The sequence below is a fragment of the Panthera onca genome, chromosome D2, assembly GCF_046562875.1.
Source record: "Panthera onca isolate mPanOnc1 chromosome D2, mPanOnc1 haplotype 2, whole genome shotgun sequence".
Classification (NCBI taxonomy): domain Eukaryota; kingdom Metazoa; phylum Chordata; class Mammalia; order Carnivora; family Felidae; genus Panthera; species Panthera onca.
In genome coordinates, this window is record NC_138349.1 from 36,256,379 (window position 1) to 36,274,149 (window position 17,771).

Consider the following 17,771-nt stretch of genomic DNA (forward strand, 5'->3'; position numbering starts at 1 on the left):
CGAAGCTGCCATACCCAAATCTTACAACCACAGAAACTGCCCGAAAAGATGAGCCTCTTTTTTTTTTTTTTTTTTACCAATTTTCAAACACCCATAGCTTTTGTTTTTATACATACACCAGATCAGCTAAGATATTTTTCCAATTAACGTTTATCATCATTTTCTTTTTTTAGTCATAAGAAAACCTTATCCGAAAGAATCCTTTTCTGGATACCACAAAAGACTTTTTGTTTTTAAATGTTTATTTATTTTTAAGAGGCAGGGGAGGGGGAGAGAGAGAGAGAGAGAGAGAGCAAGAGAGCATCTGAGCAGGGGAGAGGCAGAGAGACAGGGAGACACACAATCTGAAGCAGGCTCCAGGCTCTGAGCTGTCAGCACAGAGCCTGATGCAGGGCTCAAACCCACAAACCACGAGCTCATGACCTGAGTCAAAGTCAGATGCTTAACCAACTAAGCCACCCAGGTGCCCCGAGACTTTTTTTTTAAGTTTATTTATTTTTGAGAAAGGGAAAGAGAACATGAGTGCCCATGCAAGCAGGAGGGGGGCAGAGAAAGAAGGAGTGAGAGAATCCCAAGCAGGCTCTACGATGTTAATGCAGAGCCTGACTTGAAGCTCAGTCCCACGAACTGAATCGTAAGATCGTGACCTAAGCCGAAATCAAGACTTGGACACTTAACTGACTGAGCTGCCTAGGCACCCCTGGTTACCATAAAAATGTTTTTATTTATGGATTCATTAATTTAGTCTCAAACCAGCAGAATTCTAAATACTAGATTATAATTGAACAAAGAAAATACAGATACTTCCTGCAATAAAGCTGTTTTCGTTGACTCCTTCTTGTGACTTCAAATCTAGCCTATGGTGACCTGAATTGAAAGGTATTTGCCTCAATGGTCAGGTATTTTCCAGGAAGACCTTGACTACTGTCAGTCATCATAAATACTGGAATCTTTGCTGTCTGGCTTCTAAAGACAGGCAAAGGAGGGATGATCAGAAAGTTTAAAAAATAATTAAGCATGAGAACTTTTCTCACAACCAAATGATCACATTTTCTTCACTCTCATCCCAAAGACACAAATCTGAAGACTCTTAACCTGAAGATTTTGATCTTTAAGGCTGAAAACCCAGGACTTGTCCTAAACACTAAATTCATAGTTATAGAAATAAGAAATTACTATAGGGTAAAATACCAACATTGCATTTTTGATCTAATTCCACTCAAAAGGAGACATATTGGGGCGCCTGGGTGGCTCAGTCAGTTAAGTGTCTGACTTCAGCTCAGGTCATGGTCTCACAGTTCGTGAGTTCGGGCCCCGCATCGGGCTCTTTGCTGACAGCACAGAGCCTGGAGCCTGCTTTGGATTCTGTGTCTCCCTCTTTCGTCCCCTTTCCCACTTGTGCTCTCTTTCTCTCTCAAAAATAAATACACATTTAAAAAAAAATTTTTTTAAAGGAGCACATATTGCCTCCTGCTACTACTTATGACAGCCCTGGAAAGAAAACCAAGCATCTAACAAAAAAGGTTCCAATAGGGAGAAAAATTAAATTGTTCTATTTCTCGAGCTGGTTGGTAGTTACATGGATGTTCACTTTTTAATAATTCATCGAACTGTACATTTTACATTTCAAAAGTTTCATATGTGATATGTTTTGTAATAAAAATTACTTTTTTAACAGTTAAAAGAGAAATGGATAAAAAGTCAAATTTCATTTGTCATGAAACACCGTGCTATAATCTTATTTGTCTAAAATTATCATGCACACTGACATGGAAAAGGGAGAAAAGTCATCATGATTTACCTTAAGTGCCTAAACTGGAGTTTCCCCAAATTTCAATAGTTATTGTCAGATGAAGAAACTGAGGAACTTAACAGTTAATTAGTAAGGTTACTAATAGTGATGGAATTAGCACTAATTCCAAGAGCTGTATGTCCAGTTAAGGGCTCCTTTAACACTTTACAAGGAGAAAGAACTTTCCACTTTTCCAAAGTTTTGAATTTAAAAACAGGGTATCAAAGCTGATGGTCTCTGCTCTGCTGTCTGTGAGTTTCCTGAGATCCCCAGGGAGGAAGCAGAGATCCCAGGTATGGCTGTGAAACTGATAAATGAAGGGTGGTTCTTAGTTATTTCACTTACTTCTAGTTAGTATAAAAATGCACCTGCTGCCTCAGAAGTTACTTTAACTCAAATGCAAATAAGAAACCCTCGAGTGGTTAATAACCTCACGTTCAAAGGGAACAACATCTCTTTCCCATTCACAAGGTTTCCAAAGGAGGGATATTCCCTGTCCACCCCCATCTTCTTGCCCTACACCATATTCCTCCCCATAGAGGTGGAACAGTTCATTTGGTTAGTACGTGACAACCGTTTCCCAGTTTTCAAATGGACAGAGTTTTTCTACAAAAGATATTAAGCGTAAGAGATTCGGCCTCTTTCTCTGTTTCTCTAGCTGGACAGTGAAAGGCAGGAACCTGGGTAGTTCTGCTCTGCAGCCTCAAATTTTGTTCCAAAGCCTACACCAGGTGGAGATTGCACAAGACCATGTTCACCTTCACACCACGCTATGTCTTCCCATCTAGACTTCATCAATAATGAAGCAAATATTTTGTCTACCTGCTGAAGTGCATATCTGTTTTTTAATTAGTGGGGAAGGGCTGGTGCTTTCCATGGGTCCTCCTCAAAGACGCCACCACTGCCTTCGGGTTAGAAGTCAGAGGACATGGACCTGACCCCACAGATCTCAGTGGGTTCTTCTGCCCACAAACACTGGTGTTTTAACAGCAGTATGTAAGCAAATTGAGTGGTGAGGAAGCTTTCTAAGGTTTTGTTCGGTGGATACTTTAATTACTTCTGCCCTAGAGGGCAATATTAAACTGAGATTTAGGGATTCTGGTTCCTCCGAGAGCCAACCCTTCCACACACGTCCGTGATCTGGGGCAAGACACAGTCTTTCTAGCCTTTGAAAGACTTTAGCTTCCTCATCTTTTGAAGGAAGGGATAACTTCCCTATTTTTTAAGGTACTTTCCAACTCTAAAGGGCAGAAAAGGCTTTAATAAATGTATTCTGGGATTTTAAAAGCAGACGTTGACATTGTATACCTGGGCCTCACAGTTCCTGAAGGTCAATGACCTTCCACCTCATGGCTGGGGCACCTCACCCTTCTCAAGCTCAGTGACATTCTGAATTTACATCATCACTCAGAACTGATCCCCCCCATAGCGACAAGACACTCTGAAAGTTCCCCGTGCCCTCTGCCACCAGCCACACAACCACCCCCTGCACATCCTCTCTTATGTCTCCCTCCCCCCTTCCCTGCTGAACCAGCCGCTACCCTTTAACCCATTCCATTCTCCTGACTGTTGCCCACTGTCCCAGCCTGTCTGTGCCAGTCTCCTGTGCCTCTCTACTCCACCGAGGGCCCAGATGGAATTGGCAGTGCCAGTGATACTCATATCACCACTTCCAATTCTCTGAGCACTGCTGGAGAGTCAGGGAGACGGGGAAGATTCCTTCTACCACTGGTCAGGCCCAGACACCTCTGGCTCCCTATAGCGCTCAGATGTGCAGCTACTCCAAGCTCTTCCCCTTCCCCCTCTCCCAACTTTACCCCTCACTCCCAACTTACTTTGACCAAATCAACTAGCCTCCTCTGTTGTTGCTCTTACTTCCCAACAGAAGGCAATGGATCCATTTCGGATCCAGCCACCCTCCCTCCCAGCTCCCAACTTCCCTTTCTAAATCTTTTCGCCTTTACGTAACCTCTTTTCCCCTCTAGGTCACATCTGTTTTTCCATGAACAACTATCTGTGCCATGACCTGGGCAGTCAAATAATTTATTTTTCAAAAAAGGACCTTCTTGTAGAATGAAAATGAGGATTATTTGTCCAGGTATTTGTAATATCTGTCCAAACATTATCCCATAAATAAACTGGGGTAACAGGTGTGAACCGAGACTGTCCTGGGTGATCCGGACATACAGCCACTGTCTCTTGCTCCTACCACCGCCCCCCCCCCCCCCCAATACTTGTGGAGGGCCTGGTGCAGGAATCACCTTCCCACTCCCTCTCCTGATCTTCAGTCCCTCCCTCTCCACTGGACAGCCACCACACTCTCAGGCCTTTCTTATGCTTTTTAGTCACTGGCCTCTCAGATTTTCACAGTGCAATCATAGTTTACCCTCACTCCATTTCCTTCCCATTCAGGGACCCCTCAGGCATCTATCTGGCGACTTATCTCTGACTTATCTCCACTGCCCAACTGACTCCATCCTCAAAGGCTGCTGACAATGGTCTCCCAGATGAGTCCAATGGCTTCTTCCCAGTCTTTGATCCTCCACCCTCCAACCTTATCAGCCTCCGCCAATCTTCCTCTCACACCTTTCCTGACCCAGTCCTTTCCTTGTTCTCTTGCTTCCCTCTTCTCAGCATCCTGACAGCCTCTTTCTGTCTCCCTCCAAGCGCACAAATACTGGTTTTTCCAAGGCTCTGCCCTGGCCTTCTCACCCACACCGTGAACCCTTCTCACAATTTAATCCCTTCACAAGGATGCCCCAAATCTTCCTCTATTTGCAATGGTCCACAGGCACACAAATGTGAACATATCCAAATGCAAACTTATCGCCACTTCCATTCATGAGACAAACACTTATTGGTTGCATTCTACTACTAGCAGGTGCCTTTACTAGTGGTTCTTCTTGACTATTTCAATTCCTGCCATTGCCGTCCAGTCCCTCCGCTTCCATCTTTCATTTGTCCCTCAACTCCCTCATGTAATTAGTCAACAAGTCCTGTCGCATTCACTTCTATGGTGTCACACTTCTATGGTGTCTAGGGTGCTCCCACCCTAATTTATATTCTCTGTTGCTTCTCTTCTGGAGAGTATTTTAATAGCTGCCTAACTGGACTGCCCGTGGCTCCTCTGATTCAGATTAATTTTCTTAAGGCATAGCTTTCATCACATCACCTCCCCCACCTTAAAATACCTTTGATGGTGATATACTGCCTGCAAAATGGGCTCCTTAGCCCAGCATTCAAGACCATCACAGTAGGGTCCTAGCCTTGCCATGCAGCCTTCTGGCCGACTATCCTGCCTCCAGGTTCCTCACCCTTCAGTGTAAGCATGTCCCTCTCCATTTCTGGATATGCTCCTACATCCTTTTATTCAGGTCTTAGTATAGGCTGGTTCCCACCTCTCTGCCAGCTGAAGTCTTACTAATTGTTTAAGGCCTTGCTCAGGATGCCTGAATTCGGTCTTATTTAAGTTTTTCCTTCTCTGAAATCACAAATAATTTTCTTTGTGCCTCTCTCACAGTTCTTCCATGTAATATAGCCTTTGGTTACCTCTCCTATGCTCCTTGCATGACTCTCAAACCTCTCAAGGAAAGGGTGCCAAGGCCTGATTAACCTGCATACTCCTTATACTGCTTTATATATAGTAAGCTGAGAGGCTGAAATATTCAAGTTAACTTGGTATCCATCATATATCATGTGATATATGAAAAGAATGAAAGAATGAAAATGTATTTAATATCATCAAAGTTAATTATGCCAAATTCTTAGGAAGGCCTAGAAACAAACCATTTCTGCTGTTGGTTCAAGGATACATGAATGTTAGATCAAGGATATATGAATCATTTTACTAACTTTGCAGGAGAACTGTGCATTATTTATTGGTTCCTTAAACTACAGACATGTACAGAGATAGACCAGATCTTAGAGAACATTTAATTCCTCCCCAAACCACACCTCCCCCTGCCCTTGTCCTATCCCAACTACCAAGGCTCCAGTTGAGAAAATAAAAGTTTTGAGAGAGGAAGCTGTTCCCATGGTCACATAAATCAGAAGTCATAATTGTAGCCATTCCATTTATTAAGGACCTAGTGTACATCAGACATTTTACAAATGCTATCCAGCCCCATGACAATCCTTCGAGGGAGGTGGTACTACCCCCTTAGAAGATGAGAGAATGCTCAAGAAAAGTGAAGTAAGTTGCTACAGAGGGCCCTGCTTATTAGGGGCAGAGTTGAGCTTCAGCCCTAATTCTATTTGGCTGTCAAGTCTAGGCTTTTCTAATTGGACACTGTGGCAGAGGCAAGACCTACCATATGTCTCGACTCCTGTCCTACTGTTTCTCCAGTGAATAATTATGCCAACTAAGCAAGCACACATACTTAAAAGTTGTAAGTCATTTTGTTTGAAACTGGAGGCATGAAAATTAAATAGTAGCTTCATTACTATGAAAGTTCTAAGGTTAATAACTGCCAACATCCTGACTCTTGTCAAAAAACTTCTCCAATCCGGAAGAGAGAGATGTTTTCCTGCTTTTGCAATTCATAAGTACATTCCTTGACTTAAAACGCATTTGCCCAACCACATTCAGCAAGTATTTTTGAGCTCCTAGATGTCCAAGGCACATGGGAGGGCACAAAGTTGAAGACGAAACAGTTTTACTTGGAGAGTTTACAAGCAACAGGCAGTCAATGTATTAATGGTAGGAACCTCTCCTCCCCTACTTAGGGGAGCTCTGGTTAATTTAGGGACTTCCCACAAGAAGTCAAGACACTTAAGTTCTAATCCCTGCTCTGCAGCCTTGGCAAGTCTTCTCGCTGTGTCTCAGTTTCCTCAGCAAAGGGACTGGTACAAAGGAATGAATTGTGCTAAGTAGTCTCAAGGTCGCTTCTAGCTTTAAATTTCTATTATTGCCCAGCTTACTCTTGAAATTAGATTACACTTTTGAAAGCAATCACAACTACTGTCAGGGAAAGGGACCTGCTGGGTGCCTACTCCTCTTTAACTTTGGGAGTACCGAGTTCTAAAAACATTGCTACAAGAGTAAAGCTGAGTAATATCCTTGCAAAGTTTACCATTTATAATAATAAAAAGTACACTAAAGTTTACCCTCTAAGGAGGTAACATTCAGCACTACATTTGAATTCTTCCATTACATCATTGCCTGATTACAGCTTTAATTCTTTACAATACATTTAAGATGTTTAAAATATTTTAAGTATCTTCTCCTTCCATCTACTCTTCTGTAGAGTTATTGACATTAACGACAACAAAGAAGAGAGATACGGCCTCTTGTATTCACTTAGTTAAACTGAGACTTCATATTAAGTGCTACTTCCGATGGACCTTCCCAAGCTTCAGCTAATGCTGAAGTTGGTGAAAACAGCGGGGAGGGAGGAATATAGAACTATGGGTATTTAAAATATGAGTTTTAAAACATATAGGCCTGTGGGAACTTGACCTTGTTGATTGTTTCAATATCCTGCACTTGTTTTCAATTAGCACAGGTAATGTTTTTAAGCACCCAGTCTTCTACGGTAATATGCTTTCTCTTGACAAGGCTCCCTGTGCCTTATCTTTCTTCACACTCAGCATCTTAGGATGTGATGCTCAAACGCATCTTGTGCCATCAGTTAAACAAGCACAGAGGAGGAAATGAATCAACCAAAAGAAAACTGGAAGGAAAAAAAACCAAAAAACAAAACTGTGCCATCTCAGTGCCTTGCTCATAAAAGGCATTGACTTTCAACTGTCAAAGATAGCCCTACCAAGAAACGAGGAAAGAGAATTTGTTCATTCGCTAGTCAACAAATACTGAGTGCCTAGTATATGCCAGGTACTGTGCTAGGTGCTAGAGTTACAGCGGTGAGCAAAACAGGCAAAAATCCCTGCCACAGTGGAGGTTACACTCTAGTGCAAAGAGACAGGACTTAAAGAATACCTAAACAAAACCACTTCAGATGGCGATGAAGTGCTCTGGAGAAAATAAAATAGGATTGGGTGTGGTTCCTGGGGTGAGGGGTGAGAAGCTATTGAAGATGATCAACAGGGCCTTGCTGAATACATTCAGGACGTGAGTCCTGAACGCTAAGAAAACTTGACTCTGAATCCTACAAATGTGGAATGAGGTGGGAATGAGTCAAGTCAGTCTTTAAGGGTGGTCACAGTGGTTCAAAGTTCTGTATTAACGGCAAACTAAGTTCCTTTTTGGTTTGCCTTAAAAAAAAAAACAACAACAAAACCAAAGCCTAAATCTTTAACTGGGACTTCTACTTAGGGGCCACTTGTTTTTCTTTTAAGATCCACCAACTTTTCAAGTTTGTGCTAATTACTTTAGCGGTACTTAAGTACAGGCGATGACTAGAAGGACTCCTTCAGAACCCAGTACCTCACCTGACACCATCCAAATTCTGAATGAGACAGGACCCAGCCTTGCAGCGAATCAGCGCTCCTCCGCCGACTCATTAATGCAGCCAGGTGGAATCCTGTAACCTTTCCAAGAATGGGAAACGAGCTTCGGGGAATCTGGGGAACCTGACACCCCAAAGTTCCCACACGTTGAGGCAGGGACAAAAAACAAGCCGCCGCTCTTTTGCATGAACTCTCCCCCGCCCCTCCAGGCGTCATCGCTGCAGAAGGGCCGCTGTCCCCGGGTCGGAGGCACACTGCGAGTACGCGCGCGTGTGTACCCCGCATGAATCATCGGCGCCCGGGTCCGCGGGCGATGATTCATTCACCGCCCTGGAGCTCACGGCCACACGTTCCGGGCGTACTATGACGGCCGCACACGCAGCTTCCTTAATATTAAACAAATGTTTCAAAGTACGAATGCCCGGAGCCAGAAACGTGTAGACCCAGGCGAGGCGGCGGGGAGGAAACGGCACGTTTCGGCCGCTGCCCGACCGTTCCCGGGGCCGGGAGGGGAGCGGCGGGCACGTCCGCCCGCCCCTTGGGCCCCCCGCCCGCCTCCCGGGCCCCCGGCACCCCCCCAACCTCGGCACGCGCGTCGGCGGCGCCCGCAGGGGGCGCGGAGGGCGCACAGGTGGGTCCCCGCCCGGCCCTGCCTCCCGCCCCTCCCCGCCACTCGACGAAGGCCGACGCTCCCTCGCCAACGCGCCTCCCGCTCGCCCCTTCCCTCTCCGTGACATCTTATATAATAACCCGAGCTAATCAAAACGGAAGCGACGCGCGCAGCCGGGGCCCGTCTCGCGGCCGGGGCTAGATGCTCGCCCCCCGAGCCCGCGGCCCCCGAACTAGGCGCCCGGGCGCGCGGCTCTGGGGCGGGGGGGGAAGGGCCCGAGCGCCGCCCCGGCTCGTCCCTCCTCGCAGAAGGCGCCGCTCCTGCCGGTCCCCGTCAGGAAGCCGCGAGCGTCACAAACTGCGTCAGCTTCTTCAAACACATTTCATGGTCTCCCTCCAGCCCGGGAGCCGGCTGCTCCCGAGGCGGGGCCGCGGCCGGGGCTGGAAGGAGCCCCTCCGGGGAGGAGAAAGTTCCTCGGGGCCCTCCCCTCGCCCGCACCGCGCCCGGCCCCGCCGCGCCTCCAGCCCCTCTCCGCGCGACGCCCGCCCCGCCGCGCAGCCCGCCAGCCCGCGCCAATGTCAGCTTGGGCAACTTGTGACCCCCGGGCGCCGGGCGGCCCCCTCCCGCCCGCCGGGCTCGCCCGGCGCCGGGGGCCTCCCCCTCCACTCCCCCCGCCGGCCCAGCGGAAAGCGGCGACGCCAGAAACTTCCCCGGGCCGCGCCGGGCGGGGAAGCCGCCCGGGTCCCCGTGCATCGCCCTTACCTTGCTCTCGGGAGGCCACGATCCGGGCGGGCCGCGCGGGGCGCGTGGTGCGCGAGCGCGCGCGCGTGGGGCGGTAGGTGAGGGAGCCCGCGCCGGCGGGGGCGGGGCGGGGCAGCGGGGGTGCGGGCGGCGCGGGCGGGGGCGGGGGGGCCGGCCCGGCGGGCGGGCGCGAGGAGAGCGGAGCCGGCGGCGGCGGCGGCGGCGGCGGCGGCGGCGGCGGCGGCGGGCGCGGGGCGAGCGCGCCGAGGGGGCGGAGGAGTTGCCGTGGGTTTGTTTACGCATTGCTGCCCGGCTCGGGGCACAGCCCGCACTCCCTGATTGGACACAAACTGGGGCACAGCCTCTCGCCGCCGCCCGCCAGGCCTCCTCGAGCAGCCGCCGCGCAGCTCCCGGAGCGCCCTGCCCGGCACGGCCCGCGGCGGCGCCCGGGCCTGGAGGGGACGAGCCGCGGCGGCCGCCGGCGGCGGGCACGGAGCCACTCGTCGGCCCAAGGCTCGCCATCGCCCACCTGTAGTGGCCCGACCTTGGCAAGGAGAAATTCGAAACTTCTGAGCTGGGGACTTCGTGTCATTCAGCTGGAGAAGGGGCACTTTCTCCCCCCTCCCCGGTCCCCCCCCCCCCCCACCACAGATGGAGGAAGCTTGCCCTTGAGTGGATAGAAAGCAGCGGCTCAAATGTGCCCCTTCGGCGATGGTCAAGCCGAACCTTCCTCTGTAAGCTTTCCCTGGGAGCTCAGTTTCCTCCCGGGCCTTCAGCTTCTCGGCTTGTATTCTGTCCTCACGCAGCATTCAAAGTTGCCATCCCAGGAATGACCTTGCCTCATGATGCCTAAGATCCCAGATGACTCCCCATGGCCTCAACCCCCGATTCCTCAGCCTCAGAGTATTCCACACCTGGGTCTCCACTTGTCCGTCTCTTCTCCACTGACAACCCTCACCCCCAAAACCTTTGCCTGCAGACAACACCTTAGGCGCCCCCGTTCTTTCCAGATGGATTTTGATCCTGCTCCGTTCTCTGCCACAAACCCAGAGAACCCTGTAGCTCCCACAGCTTGTCAAACCCTCGTGGACACAGCTTGTCTAGCATCTCCTACCGTCTCTGTGCAGTCTCCACCAGCCGGGTGCAGAACCCACCCCTTGTGGCCCGCATCAGTTTGGCTTGAGGGTCAGTCATGTGCCTACTCTGTGCCCCCAACCAGTCTGTGGATTCCTTAAGAACAGGAGCCTGGTTTTAACAGGGCCCTGGGGATGGGAGAGATGAAAGCTGTAAGAATAAAATTGTCACTGAATGTCTGCAGCTCTGCTGGTGCCGGAAGGACTCAAGAGAGTCTCTATCAAGAGGGTCTCCTGATAGTCTGCAAACCTCATCTTGCAAAAAGCAAATACTTCCAAAACCCGAGAATGCCCTCCATTTCCCCTGTGTCTCTGTGTCTTTTCCCTGCCACACCTAGCTATGTGCCCTCTATACTCTTAATGGGCACCTGATAACCCTTGGGGGAGTAAAACTGAGATGTTCCCTAAGCTAAAGCTCAAGGTGATTAAAGTGAATATAGTAAATCATGAAGGAATAGACATGAATGCCCAGGAACCCAGTCATTTTACAGATAATTCCTGGGGCTAAGAGTCCCTCAACTATAACAGCTAGTATGGATTTGCCAGTCTCCAGTCGAACACTAGGGAAGTAGACCCAGACCCTCCCCGACTCTTGGGATGGCTGGATTTCTTTCTCTCTTGAGATTCACTGCTTCCAGTCCCACTGGGAAAGCTGTCTTTGAATTCTGAGGGTAAATCCAAGTGAAAGTAAAGTTTTCTTTCCCAGGCAGTTCCATAGTGATGATTTAAGGCAGCAAATTAGTTACAAACGTGCTGAAAGAACTGGAAGTGCAACCAGGGGAAGGTGAGGCAATCCTGAGATTAGCAGCTGCTGGATGCATCTCTCCCCTAGGGCTGGAGGGACAAAGGGAAGAGGCTGCCGGAACCTTGAAGGTCTTGCCCAGTGCGAGCTGAAGCCATGAAGGAACTTACAAAGAATGCTGAAGATGCCTCCCATAGCAAAGAAATCCCTCTCACCCTCCAGGGCCACCCAGTGGTAGAAAGTAGAAGCCAGGGGACAGGATGACAGAGAGCAGGGGTCAGAGCCCCTACAGTGCAGATCAGAGTAGGGAAAGGAGGTGGATCAGAGAGCACAGTGGCAGGCCACTGACGTTCCGGGCATGGGTGCAACATCTGGTTACCCCGGGGACTCTTCTTTCGCAGGGATTCTGCAGGAACAAAGCACACTTTGTTTCTGAGCCCCAGCACTCCCTTCCTCCTTCTGGTCCCTCTTTGCCCTTTTGCTTCCATTTCTCCTTCTAGCTTCTTCTCTACCATAATTCCCTTATATTTCCTTTTTCTCTCTTATTCTGTGGCTCCCATTTTTCTTTTTGGGTTCCAGTATACTTCCTCCTGACTTCTCTTCTCTCCATGGAGTCTCTGCTCCCCTCTTTGTCCTACTCCTTCCTGAGCAGGATGGCAGCCTTCTTCAGCATGAAGGAGATCAGTGGGTTCCTATGGTAGGTCATGGAATCCGGACCTATCGTATAGTTCCCCTCCAGACACCGTGCGAGGCATTTCACATATGTGATCTCATTTTATCTTCGCCTCACCTGCTAGCTGGGCACCCTTGAATAAACTCCAGTGGCTTCATCATTTTCCATCAGAGGGAAGGCTTTGCTAGTACAGGTCACCAACGTCACTGCTCTTAGCTTTCCTCCTCTGTTAGGTGCCTCCCTCCCCCCTTTCTTTTTCTTATCCCCCATCTCTTCCTTCCACTAGCTCAACTATTTTTCCTAAATCTCAACTCTCAACAGCCTAATAGATCCATACTCTAAATTGGCATTTCAGCTGACTTTGGCAGGGTGGGGAGAATTCAATAAATGGAGATTGAGGAAAAGCATTCTTCGTGGGACAGTGAATAAAATGGTCCAGTTTGAATGAACAAAAGGTACAGGTAGGATATAGGACCAGATTTCAAATATTTGCCTTTAGATTTCAGCTAAGACAGACTACGCAGAAACACAAATTCACCTTAAGTATATTCAGCGTGTGTATAATTCATATAATTAGAATCATAATATTTTAAAGCCAGAAAGAAATCAAGACCTTGTCTTGATTTGTCCATTTTTAAGTGAATGAACTGAGGCCTACCAGGCTTAGGTAGCTGGAGTATTGCGGTAGTTAACCACGGACATTAGAGGGGTGCCTGGGTGACTCAGTCGATTAAGTGGCTGACTCTTGATCTCAGCCTGGGTCATGATCTCATGGTTCATGGTATTGAGCCCCACATTGGGCTCTGCACTGGTGGCATGGAGTCTGCTTGGGATTCCCTCCCTCTCTCTCTTTCTTTCTCTGCCCCTCCCCTGCTCATGTGCATGCACATGTATGCACCTTCTCTCTCAAAAAGATAAATAAACTTTTTAAAAAAGCAAAAAAAATGTGGACATTAGAGTTTGAATACCTGTGTTCAAATGCCCACTTTGACAAATGTTAGGTTATTTGACCTTGAACTTATCAGTGTTTAAGATTCCTCATCTATAAGATAGGAAAATGATAGAATCTATCCCAGTGGGCTGGTGTGAGAATTAAATGTTCTTACAGGTAAAACACATAGCACAGTGCCTGGCACATAGTCAGTCTTCACTAAATAGAGGTGAATATTATTATGATTTCCCACGGCTATTTGGCTGGTAAATACCGGAGTCAGAAATGGTCCCCAAACCTTTTAAGCAGTAATTGAGTGTTCTCCCCATTTCTTAGAAGCCATATCTTAGGATGCCATCTGTGAAAATATGGCGGCTCCTCTGGCCTGGTGTTCTCAGTTATCCTCCTGGCTTCCATTCCTCTACACCTCCTGCTATCTGCTCTGCCACCGGCCTCAGCAATCCCACGATACAATCAGTATTGCATCCTGTGAAGTTCTGGGTGGGGGGCATGAAAAATTAGCAATGGGCACATTCCACGTTAAGCAATGTAGTTTACCAGTTCTGATATCCTCAAATTTTACTCATTTAAATTTCAAAGGACAAAAAATAATTGTTGAATTAAAGGGGTTTGAGTTATCTGTCATCCTGCAGCCTGTAGAGTGTCAAACTTACCAGCTTAAATTTTGATGGTTCCTTAGAGGAACTCACTGGGACCAAGAAAAAGCCTTGGTTTAAAAAGTGAGTGCCCAATCTTTCAATAAGTTGTGATGGAAGAGAATTTTCTTTCTCTCTCCACCTTTCCTTTCTGAGTCTCTGGCCCCACTTTTCAAAACTCCCCAACCCCATGATCTTCATGTAGTTCACTCTCTGAAATGAACCGTGTTACTCACCTTTTTTAAAAAAAAAATTTTTTAACATTTATTCATTTTTGAAAGGCAGAGAGAGACAGAGCACGAATGGGGGAGGGGCGGAGAGAGGGAGACACAGAAACAGAAACAGAAGCAGGCTCCAGGCTGTCAGCACACAGCCCAATGCAGGGCTCGAACTCATGAACCGCGAGATCATGACCTGAGCCAAAGTTGGCTGCTTAACCGACTGAGCCACCCAGGAGCCCCATTTTTTTTTTTTAATCTCTCAGACCTAGCTTGGTATCTGGGGCCTTCCAGGTGCCCACATGCTGTTGAGTGGACTTGAGCAATGCCACATGTACTGAAAGGATGCCCTCTTCCTCCCCCTTCAAATCTTTCTGTCTTCAGTTGACATCCTTAGCTAGTTATCAGCCTGTTGCACTAATTCACTGGAAAGCACGACAACAGCTGAGTGTGAAATAAATCTGCATTTTACAACATAAACTACATTCAAAGAGGGGTATTTTAATGGTGTAAATCCAGGCAGTATTTTAAGAGGGGTGGGAAGACATTTTTGGGGGCAGCTGGACTTTCCTAACACCTTTGCATCACACCGCACAAATAAATAAAACCTCTCATATAAATAAAAGCTCTTTGACTTTCATTGTAACACATTTCACTTCAGATTTCTTAGGCTAAATTGTAGATGGCCTCCATTCTGCATATGGCTGTATTAATTATCCTGCCTAAGTCATTTCCTAAAAGGCACAGTTTTCTTTAATCTTTAAAAAAGTTAATCGTTGTCCATTTTTCTCTTTTACTTCAAAGCCAGACAAAGACCCAATACCCTGACCACTCACTGACCACTATACCAAAGACTGCTACATAGAGAGCATTTAGTAAATGGTAGTTATTTTATTATTGTTATTTACTATCAGTGTTACCACCCTAAAGAGAGTAGAAAGCCTCATCTTTGCTTTCCTTCCAGACTTCTTTCAGAAGTTGGACTTTAGCATCACTTTAGGAGGAGAGGATAATTCACAGAAATCTAGTTTTCCGGGTACCACTTGCTTTTGCTTCTGAAAGAGAGGCTGGAAGGATGGTTAGGGTTAATTGTGCTGCTGGGGGCCTATAATCAGCCGGGCACTATCCATCCCTAGTCTGCCCTCCATAATGTTCACGATAAAATGGGGATCACACAGGCAATCTCTGGCCCAAGAATAGTTCATAATGACAGGCCAAAGATTTGTTCTCTGTGCTTACAATTCCTTTAGGGCTTTCTCCTGGATGGACCAGAACATTCTCTGTGTCTAGCTCTGTTTGTTTTTATGCCTCAGACAACAACTTAGAAAAGAGAATCTCCCCAGTGGCTTCCCAGCAAATAATTCTTTTGGTCTCGACTATAGTACTTCATTTCCTTCCCTTAGGACACTTTTTGCACCATGATCATCAAATGGTGTGATTTAACCGTCTTCTTCTCTTTGATGATGCCAAAAACAAGCAAAACCTCTCATTACTGGTTTTGATGTCCTTTTCTGGGTAGGTGTTCTTCTGTGGTCCACTGTATTTCTGCATTGTACTTGACTTACCAGGCTTTCCCTGCTCCCTTGCTTTCCTCAAGTGTCTATTACCCCCTGAGCATCTGGCCGTTTATATTTGAACATCTGGTCTTTTTGATTCATAGCAAAAATTGACTTTGGCCTTCTAATAATGAGATTTTTCAAGCATCGCAGAATCATAAAATGTTAACGGTGGAAGGACTTCTGCAGATAACAGAGGCCGATCGATTCCTTTTATGGTATAAAACCAAGACCCAGAGAAGCCAAGTGTCAGATGCAAAGCTACACAGCCTATGGTGGGGGAAAGCTAGAACCGGACCCAAGACTTCTGCTTCATTTTTTTCTTGTGAGTTGGATTATGATCCCTGGAAATGATACTATGAAGAATTTATAAGTGTCTTCCTCCAACATGTTTACCTTTTCATATAAGTGGTTTTCCTAATACATTTCCAGGAGGCTCCGAGAAATAAGAATTCCACAAGTGAAAAAAAATGCAGCCACAGGAAGGCATGACTTACAGAGTTGGGACTCAGTGATGATGATGACGACGACTGACGATAACCAGTTCTCACATTTCTATGCTGTCAGTTCTACTATTTTGTTCTCTATAGTCCCAGCTATTTCTGGGTTTCAAGCCTTCCGGAAGCCTAGCTCATTTAGCTTAGGGTTCTTGATGAGGGTGATGGGTGGGTTTTCAGGAGCTGCCTTCCATAGGAATGGTGATGACTTCAAATAGTTAGAGATCTACCCCTAAGCACACATTTGGAAACTTTTCTAAAGTTGAGGAGGTGTGTTCCTAAAATAATGCCAAGTATTGCATACAAAAAGCATTCCCCGGTCAGGCAATCTGAAAAATACAAAATGAAACAGAATTAAAGAGCTTAGGGTCAGTTGGTTCAATTTTACCAGAATTCACAGGATCTTTAAAACAGTAATGTGAATCCTGAATTTCTAAGGGAGGGTGGTGACATGTGTAGAATTTCCCAAACATATTTGACCATCAGATCATTTATGGGCTTGGGTAACATGGAACAAACTTTAGGAAATGTTAAATATCCTTTGAGGTTCAATTAGAGTCTACGGTACTCCCTTTATTCCAAAACTATCTGTTTCAAATGTTAAGATACCTTTCCCTGGGGTTTGTTGTCTTGGATATAATGACTTACCCTGTGCCTCTTCTTCTCATTATTTATCATTTTAGGACCCAGGTGCTATTATTTCTCAGCCTGAATTTCTCCACACAGAAAAAACGTAGTTCATTTAACTCTGACCTCATACCTGAGCTGCCCAATTCCTGTAATTATTTTCAACTGTCCTATTCTTTTCTATAGTTTTCAAGGTGCAGGGTCAAAAAGGTAATAATAATTGTAGTAATTACAAATAGCATTTCTGAGTGTGTGCAGTGGGCCAGATATTGTGCTAACAGCTTTACATGTAACATCCCATTTAATTGTCAACACAACCATGTGAGGTAGATGTTATGGTTTCCATTTTACACATGAGAAAACCGAGGTGAGCTTAACTAACTTTGCCCAAGAGGGTCCCAGCAAAGGAGGGGAAGCTGGGATTGAACCTGTGTTCAACTCTGAAGGATTCCAGGCCCCTGCCCTTCCAGTGTTTGTTCTGTTTTTTAATGTATGCGCGGCCTTCCCAACCAGAATCCTTTAAGAGCAGTGGCCACACGGTCCAGACCACAGTAGAATCTTCTGTGCTTGACACAGCACCTGGCATGCTGTAGCCAATACTTCCTTTGAAGAGAAAAATTAAGCAATTTGCCCAAGCCACTCAGCTAGTAAACGGTGGACCTAAGATTTGAACCATCTCCCACACCTTACGCATCATGGATTTCCCACAAGAACCATGCTCTGTGTACCAAGTGAGCTCTTTTTCCCCTTGGAGGTCACATTCACCAGGCTTTTGATCATCCCAAACAAGGCATTTTATGCTCTCATTCACTCTACCCCACCCCCCTACCTGCCACCTGTAACGCATTCATTCTGCCCTCTCCCAAGCAGGCTGTGGTTCTAGACCTAGGGAACTAAATGGCTAATACCCTGGTAAGCAAGAAAGCACTTTTATGGTTCTTGTATGCTAATTTTGCCGCAGGTGTTCTGACATTGGTTGTTCTCAACCCCAGACTTTGCATTTGGAAGCCCTTCCAGATGTTGAAATCTTTCGGTGTAAAATGAGAAGGCATGTGCGGCCTGGAGGGGGTGGTGGGGCACCCGCCATGGCCCCGCTTCACCGTTGGCTCCACGCGCGGTCCCAGCACCCCACTGAGTGCCTCGGACACCCCTCACCCCCAGGCCGTGGGACGGTGGATGGCCGGACA

The 17,771-nt window shown here is 47.0% G+C and overlaps 1 protein-coding gene and 1 pseudogene across 2 annotated transcripts in view; one reads left to right on the forward strand and one right to left on the reverse strand.

The window, feature by feature from the left end:
* Positions 1-11,094, reverse strand: part of PCGF5 (polycomb group ring finger 5) — a 123,254-nt gene extending 112,160 nt beyond the window's left edge. The window contains exon 1 of one of the 2 annotated variants that reach the window (XM_060642049.3): positions 8,183-8,294. Coding sequence is in view for 1 of the 2 variants with exons in the window: in XM_081790493.1 (XP_081646619.1) it covers positions 9,573-10,360 (788 nt within the window). In the remaining variant the exon portion in view is untranslated. Of the gene's footprint in view, positions 1-8,182; positions 8,295-9,572 lie in introns of those variants that run through there. The other variant, XM_081790493.1, reaches the window with a different exon arrangement.
* A 6,250-nt stretch (positions 11,095-17,344) lies between these two features.
* LOC132685126 (ADP-ribose pyrophosphatase pseudogene) overlaps positions 17,345-17,771 on the forward strand; it is a 2,191-nt pseudogene continuing 1,764 nt past the window's right edge.